The sequence below is a fragment of the Anser cygnoides genome, chromosome 7, assembly GCF_040182565.1.
Source record: "Anser cygnoides isolate HZ-2024a breed goose chromosome 7, Taihu_goose_T2T_genome, whole genome shotgun sequence".
Lineage (NCBI taxonomy): Eukaryota > Metazoa > Chordata > Aves > Anseriformes > Anatidae > Anser > Anser cygnoides.
This window is the reverse complement of record NC_089879.1, coordinates 17,129,671-17,138,046: the sequence shown is the minus strand read 5'-3', so window position 1 is coordinate 17,138,046 and position 8,376 is coordinate 17,129,671. Positions and strand designations below refer to the sequence as shown.

The window sequence follows — 8,376 nt, the reverse complement described above, 5'->3', positions numbered from 1 at the left end:
ATTCAGATCTGTGCACAATACAGTAGCCGTTTTCCTTTCTTTATCTGCAGGAGGACCTGACTTCATGAGACCTGAGTAGAAAGCCTTGAGTGGTCTCTGTCGTGCTTCAAGGACAGAAGGCTTTTGTAGGGAGATATTTTTTTACGAAGAGATGATTTGTATGCAGTCTGTCTTGGTTGTGGAAAGGCAGATAATGTGAATTCTGATGTGTTCTACTTCTGCTGTCATCTTGCTCCCAAGATTAAACTGGTGCCAGTTCATTGGTTTTCAAATACTAGAAAATTCTGTTCATTTACCGTATTTTAAAAAAGGTACATTGGGAGTACGAGCTTTTTAAAATGCATTTGAATGTAGAACCTTCTATAGATATAGTGGTATAGGTATCTTGGTAAATTCTCACTTATATGTTTCTGGTGTGCCTTTTTAGATTTTTAAAATAAAAGGTGTTAAGTTTAGGAACTATGGGCAGAGCCATTTGCACATGGGCAAAGAAGCGGCTTCTCCAAGCTATAACTATAATTTGCAGATTTATCCGTGGTAGTTTTGAAAAAAGACTGTACCATGGCCCTGCTGTTTATAGATATGAGCCAGAGAATTGTGTTTAGCTCTCCTAAAGTGAAGGAAATGCTTGCACTAGAACTGTATTTAGTACTGAGTATGATGCAAAAGGACACAATGCCAGATTAAGGAAATACACATAATATAAAAATCTAAATATACATTTTAGGAAAATCACAATTTTTTGATTAAATTGTACATGTTAGGTTTCATTCAGCAATTTCATATAAGATCTATCAAAATTATTTATATTTTTTCTGGACAGTGTGCAGAAGTTACATATTTTAATAAAAATACTGTATATAAATTGAGTGTCATGAAAAAGTATTTAGAGTGCACAGTAACTTATTTTGCACCGTTATTTTTTCTTTTGTCTTTTGATTTTTCAGTTTTTAATTGTAACTGTTTCTTCTACTCCAGTGAAAATTATATCCAACAAATGACAAGTGTTTAAGAGGAATGTTAAGAGATTGATCTATACTATTCTATGCGAAGCAGAAATCCACTGGGGCTCATTGAAGTTCTTTCTCGATATCTTTTCTGTAGCAGAAACAGTGTCTTTGAGACAAATTACAAAATTATACAGGTTTTGGATTTTCCATCCTCTCCACTTCCACCACCACCTCCAGCTGCATTTTCAGCTAAAAAAAAAAAAGGGAAAGTGAATATTTTCTGTTACTTTCAGTTGCTCTCATTTCTTGTTTAAAAAGTGTTGCTTTTGTTATAAGGATATTATGTGTGTTTGACCTTCTGTAAGTTGAAAGTGTTTTTGCTACTTGTCTGGGAAAATGGAATATGCAACAACAATATACACTATACGTACATGTAAGTATATGAAGTACCAGTTGATACCACATTTCTCAAAGGACCAAACACACTGAACCACTCTTCCTGGAAAGTTTCAGTAGCTTATATAACTCTCTCCCACACATACAAAACTGAAGTATGCAAGCCATGCAAAAGAAACTCTTGGATCAATATCATCTTTGAAATTATTTTTGAATGAGATGATACAAAATTTAATTTGACCTATTTGTATGAACTTTGATCCAACCCTGCATGAATCCCTTGGTAATAACCAGTTAAGAGAGAGACTGCTTAAATATTTCTTATCCATAGCAACTGGTTCTGTTAATATCTCACTCAAATGATTCCACAGATGTTTATTGGTCACAGTTAAGATTCTTTCAATGTAATAAATTGTGTTTCCAGATTCATTTAAGGTAAGATACCAATATTAGAATTAAAACTTACATTTGAAAGCTGTGGATCACCATGTTACTAGGTCATTTTCGACCCTTTCCACCTGCATTGAAACATGTCACATAATCAGTGTCCTACCCTCTGTAATTTGTGGATATAATCAACACTATGTTACTAAATATGTATTTTATTTTCTTAGTTAAATACTGTATACTGTTTTAGTTTCTGTTCTGAACTTTCCACTGTAGTGGTTCAGCAAGTATGTTTATTTTGTTTACTGAATGGCTCAGAATAGCCAGGTCAGTGTGATCTAGAGAAATGACCGTGGTTCAGCATGCATCATGTTATTGTTTGTATGAACTGACTTAACAAACGCATATATTTACATGGCCTTGATTTGATAGTGTCAGATCTGTTCTTCACAAATGTGCATGGCCTCATTCCAATGCACATTTTAAAAGAGACAAAATAATTCACTTTTTTTTTTTTTTATATACTAACTATGATATGCAAAGAAGACCAGATCCTTGGCTCCTGTAAATCAGTCTGTCCATGCCAGCCTGTGTAAAGTTCCCTGTGGGAAAACACTTATTTCCCTAAGTCAGTGATTTAAGTGACTCCAAAATGCCAATGATGTGACATGGTCCTGCCTTCAAGTGGGAATATCAGTACATGGTTCTTCCTAAAGTCCTAAATTCCTAAAGTATTATTTTATTTTTAGCTAAGAGGAACCTTAAGAGCATAGAATGAGACTTCAGTAACTATTCCCTTTGCCAAAAAAAGCAAATATGTAATGAGGGTTGGCTTTCGCTGGTATTTCTGTGAAACTCAGATGCTTACATCCCAGTGTTCATATTCAGAACCAGCTAATTCTCAGCAATAAATTAATAAGATGATAAGATTAATTGGAAAAAAAAAGCCTTTTAAAATAAATCTGAGAGAGAATAGAGTGGGCGTAATTCCTATGAGATTGTAAGTGGTATCACAGTGTGAGCAGGCCAAAATATTTCATATAGTTTTATTATAAGTTGTTTCTGTAACAGTTCATGTAATATACATGCTAACTGAATATACATGCTGTTTGGAGGATAATGTTTAATTTGGCCTGATAAAATACAATGCATTTTAAACTTTTAAAAATTTGTTTGTACAGTAGTAACTTGACTCAGTAGATCTCTTTCAAAAATCTGCTTTGATTAAACCATGTAGCTTACAGTGCCTTTTTAATAAGTACAGGAACATATTTTTAAAAAAAAATTTAGCCTATTAACATTTTTTTTAGGAGCCAATAACTTTCTAGTTTTGCTTCAAATTCTGACAGTAACCTGATGGGTAAAATTTTCTTTTGTGTGAAATCTGGAAAATACTCACCTATTTCCCATAGACACTGATTAACAAATAGATTATTCAGTACTGTTTTGTTTTAAAGATTCAAAATAAACTATAAGAGTAAACTAACTTTCCTTTAAGTTAGCTGACAATAAATCATTCCCTATAAATCACGATTTATTTTTTAATCTCTGAATCTTTTCAGTCATCTCAGCTGATTACCAGAGCTCATGCTCCGCATGTAATACAGAATAAAAATAACTACTTTCACTCTTACACTTGAGTGATATGTTCTCAGTTTCTATAAATTATTTAGATTATTTTTTTTATAGATTGTAGATTATCTTCTGGGTTATCATATGCAAAGCCATACTTTCAATTTTAGGACTTGGGTTCTCTTAGATTAGTGTTAAATTTGTACTATGAGACCATATTTTAACCAAGGAACTGACAACAGGAAACTAGAGCCAAAAGCTTTATCTCAAACTTGGAAGAGGAGTGGGGATGTTCCAAAAACACACTGTCCATTCTCAACCCTTTTCCTTAAGTTTTTGTTTTCAGCTTAAACAAAGCATGTGAATATATTTGAGGCTGAAGCCATGCAGAATTTTGATACGTCTCATATTTCAGGTGGTTCTAACATTCACAGATAAATAGAGGTGATTAATTACATTCAGTTTTATGTCTTACAAAAAAAGAAATTTTACATCCCCTTCACTTCTGTTATGAACATTTTCTGTAATCGTGCATTTTAGAAAATGAGGTCAGTGTACTGGATTTGTGTCATCTTGAAAGGTTACTCCTCTTTCAACTAAAGATAAAGCTAATTTGGCTAAGTCAGACCATTACTGTTAAGAATATTGCAGAAGTGTACAGCATGTGTAAATTTTAGAGAGAGAGAACATACTGACTGCCTACACATATATATGAAGGAAAATCTTAGAAGTTATTTAACCTTTCTTGGCAGCTTCTTCTTCTTCCTTTTTCTTTTGGTCCTCAATAACTTTCATCTTTTCTTCATATTCATCAGCCCGTGTTTTCCACTCAACCCTATTGTTTTGAAGACCATCAAACATAGGTGTAATTTCTTTGTGAAACCTTGAGAATTCCTGTACAACCAATTTAAATTAAAAATTAGTAAATTAGAAAATTTCCTAATTAGTAAATTAGAAAACTGTAGACACTGATGACTTCTAAAGTCTGAATTTCCAGAAATACTGCTGCTTTGCAGATAAAACATTTGCTTTCATTTTTCTAGAAAATCTAATTATTTCAGTATGTATACTAGATGAATTAATTCTATTTGATTTCACTTTCTTTTGCAACCACTTGCTCCATATCTGGTAGTGTTTTTTTCTACAGAATGGAAAAAAAGTTTTTAAAACGTGCCAGTACCTGCCAGTGCATATTTGAGAGCATATTCTTGGTGGCATGCAATGGTGGTTTATTCTATGATACCTGGTATTTCATCATATGATTATCAATATCAGAATACAATGATATAGTCTAGTATCTCATAGTATATTCCAAGCAGATTAGGATGTAATATTTTCATATCTTCAGGTACAAATCACTTTTCTGTGATATTTTGGATTAATATGAAAAGCTAGATTGGTATTAACCATGTCAGCGTTTCATTGCTTTCTAGAAGACATGTGATAGCTAAACTTCCAGAATATTGCAAGTTTCTGTTCTCTTCACTGTGCCATTAATTGATTTCTGTAACCACGTACATGTTGCGTATTTATACTAAATGGGACTGAAGATTCAGACTGGGCCTTCTAATTCAGTCTTTCAAGGAGGGTAGTAACAAAACTTTAGTGCCCTCGAGTTTCATTGAGATCTTCAGTTAATACCATCTCTTGAATTTGCTTTGTGGGAGCAATTCTTCTATGTAACAAAAGATTGAAAAATTGTGGTGGTTGTGATATTGGTGGTGGTTGTGTTATTTACCCTATAACTATGATTCCTGCTGCTCTCTAGATTTTTTTTGGTGCAATGGTTTGTCCCTAATTGCACCATCAGAACTGCTGTAGTGGGAAAACCAAAAATATTATTCTTACCTTGTACACAAATGTACACACAAAATCTATGAAACCAACTTGGAGCTTAGGTAGTTCATCTCCTTTGTTTCTGTCCATCATGGGCTAGAACAGAATAGCAGTAATTTAGATTATGCAGACATCATTCTTTTGGATGTAATGATCTAATAATCATCATGGACCATTATCTATTCAATATTTAAATAACAGATAATATTGCTTAACACAGTTAAATTATTTAGTGCTTACAATTGGTTGTTGCTGTAGCACAGTTCGTTCCAGGTCACCTTGCTCCCAGAATTCATTTGCAACCATGAGGGCAACCTGAAAATCATAATTCAATGGAAGTGTAAGCAGAAAGTAGTAAATCTGAATGAATTAATTAATAAATAAATACATAGATAAAGGAAAGAACAAGGCTTTACAGAAAATTTGAAAATGTTGATTAACTCAGACTGGCATAATACTGTTTAAATCAATGTATTCTCAATTGGGTATTTAACTATTGTTACTAACTTCACACCCACAAAAGAGGATTTATTTCTTGCAAGATGCATTATAAATAGAGAATTTTGGTCAAAGACAATTTAATTCCATTCATTAATCCCTCGAGATAGTTGAGTATTTCTTTCAAGAATTACAGACAATCTCTGGTGTGCTTTTTCCAGCAAGTAAATTATCTAACAGTTTGAAATTCTGGTGCATACTGACTGAATGACAGATTATCATCAGCAGTACCATGACAATACTAGCAACACAACAGAATCTTCTAGTTCTTGTAATGTATATTACGTAGAACGCTCTACAAGCATCTTGCAGCTGTATTTGGATTATGCGTTATTAAAACCTATATCCGTAAGACTAACAGATGAGCTTGAGCATGATGGTCAATAAGTACTGAAGTATTTGAGGTACTTATCTACAACACAGTGTCACACTGTATTACTGAATTTATTTTTAGCATGATTAAGCTACTTTGAAACAGCACCAAGATCTACAGAATAGACGCAATTCATTCAAATTGTTCTGTTGTGAAATCTGTACCTTAAAAATACTTGAAAAATAGCAAAAATTAGATAACACAAAAATAATGGATTAAGATTTAACGGTAGCTAGAACAGCTGACAGAATCAGAAATGGTTTTAGCTGACTGACAAGTAGAAAAGGGTAGATCAACTGTAGTGTGGGTGGAGAGGGGCATCATGGAGCCCTTATGCTCTCAGTGACAGATAAATAAAAGTTGTTTTCTGGAAAGATAGTTGGGTGCAAATAGTTAAATATCTATTTAATGATAATAAGCATTTTTTAATGATCATTTAGCAAATGGGCAATAAAACAGCCAGCAAATGCAGCAGTGTCTGAAAAGTACCTACTTTACTCTGCACTTCCCAAGGCTTGGTTATGGCAGACAAGTCACATCCAGTCATCATCATAGCCCTTTGAAAATGTAAGGCAAAATGGAATATAATTAGGATGATGAAAGAAAAGAAAAAAAATACAGATTTTTTTCAGGGGTTTAGATACCTAAGATGCAGATGGATGCACCTTTTGAGAAGCCTGTTGACATCTATTTCCTATTTAAAATCATGGTTATGCTCATCATCATACAATAACACCAAGTCTCAACTTGCATATCTAGGTGCCCAAATACTTTTAAAATCTGGCTGTAGATAACTGATTGAATAAAGAGTAAGATATTAACCACCTACATGATGACTTCTTTTTTGGTTGGGTCAATAGATATATATTTAATTGCTTCCTCTTCTGTTTCCATTTTTTCAATTGCATCCACAATCTTTTGAAACATAGTCCTTTTCCTGTGAAAACATACCAATAAACCATATATTAGTGAACAAAAATTCCTGCATGAAAAATAGAAAACCATATTTCTCATATTTATGCTTTTCCAAAAATGTATCCTGGTCACAACAGTTTCATAGTGATGCCTTCTTTCCACCAAACTCAAGGTTTCTAGTTAACCTAACACATCTAGATTTTGCTGTATACCATTGACATATGTTCTAGCTCCTGACAACCACATAACAGGTTTCGTGACTCTGCGTATTAAACTGTTTGGGGTGACATTCTTGTTTCTTTAGTATTATATTTTCCTTAATATTATCCCTTCCAGTAACATAATGAATTGTGAAAATTGAAACAAATAGCTAACAAATGTTCTTCAACTCTGTCTCCTCAAATGTCAAAAAAAGCCATAAAATCTGACTGAAAACTCTGAAAAATACAGATGTCTTATTATTGCTTAATAAATCCTTTAATTTGCACATATAATGAATGAAATTATTAAGTTAATTTTCATTAAAATTTAGTTACTGCTGTTGAACAACTTACTAAACTTTTCCTGTCTCCTGGCTTTAAATTGTCCAACTTGTGAGACATCTGGACCAAAAAAACCAAAAGCTCAATACCCTGTTTAAAAGCATGTCAAGTTAGTAACCTTGAAACAGGATAGGTAATTTGATCTCTGAAGTCTTTGGGATATTTAGCACTGGGATCACTCGATGTCTGTTCTTAAACCAGAATCTCAATTTCCATGTCATAAGCATGTTCCTGTTTGGTATGAGTAGTTGTAGTATGGTACACTAAATACATGCCGGCAAGCTTACTACTAGGCTACAGAATCCACACTTCTGAAATACAATGTCTGCTGTAGCTAAACGCATACTTGAATGACCTGTTGTATGTATATGAACCTAACTTGCTCTGAAATTTGAAAGTTTATAAAGAAACTAAGAATGTCTTGTGTTGTTTTTTTATAAGAATTAAGAGTTATTAAAAACAATTTAAAATACAGCTCTGTACTCTGCATATAACAAGTAAACTACAGATGTAAATTGTATAGAACTGACATTTTTTTTCAGTAGGAAGTTACACAGAATTTAGTACTTACTTGAAATACAAAGCCAAGTCAGTTGCTATTATTGCAACTTCAAATAAGTGTAGAACGGTTTCAAACTGGCGCTTATTTAGGTTCTGGAAGATGTTTAAACTCTGCAAGATGGAAAGTTTACGAATTCAATTCCTCTTATAAAACTGTCTTTGGTTTGTACTATACACCCTGTCCCATAGAAAAGTATAACAAAACTGCATGTATGGCCTAAATCAACATAACGCTACACATGAAAAGTTTTTCAGTTGTCAGAGATGGCCTTCATTCAAGAGCAGTTCTTAAGTTTTAATACCATTCTGTCAATTACTGCTGCACAAGTGTCTAATACTGAGATCC

The 8,376-nt window shown here is 33.2% G+C and overlaps 1 protein-coding gene across 1 annotated transcript in view; it reads right to left on the bottom strand.

The window, feature by feature from the left end:
- Positions 1–932: 932 nt before the first annotated feature.
- PDE6C (phosphodiesterase 6C) overlaps positions 933–8,376 on the bottom strand; it is a 33,795-nt gene continuing 26,351 nt past the window's right edge. The window contains exons 16-22 of the mRNA XM_013191422.3: positions 8,041–8,141; positions 6,842–6,949; positions 6,506–6,569; positions 5,382–5,456; positions 5,154–5,237; positions 4,046–4,199; positions 933–1,199 (exon numbers count right to left, since the gene is read on the bottom strand). Coding sequence (XP_013046876.1) covers positions 1,129–1,199; positions 4,046–4,199; positions 5,154–5,237; positions 5,382–5,456; positions 6,506–6,569; positions 6,842–6,949; positions 8,041–8,141 — 657 coding nt within the window. The 3' untranslated portion in view covers positions 933–1,128. The remainder of the gene's footprint in view (positions 1,200–4,045; positions 4,200–5,153; positions 5,238–5,381; positions 5,457–6,505; positions 6,570–6,841; positions 6,950–8,040; positions 8,142–8,376) is intronic.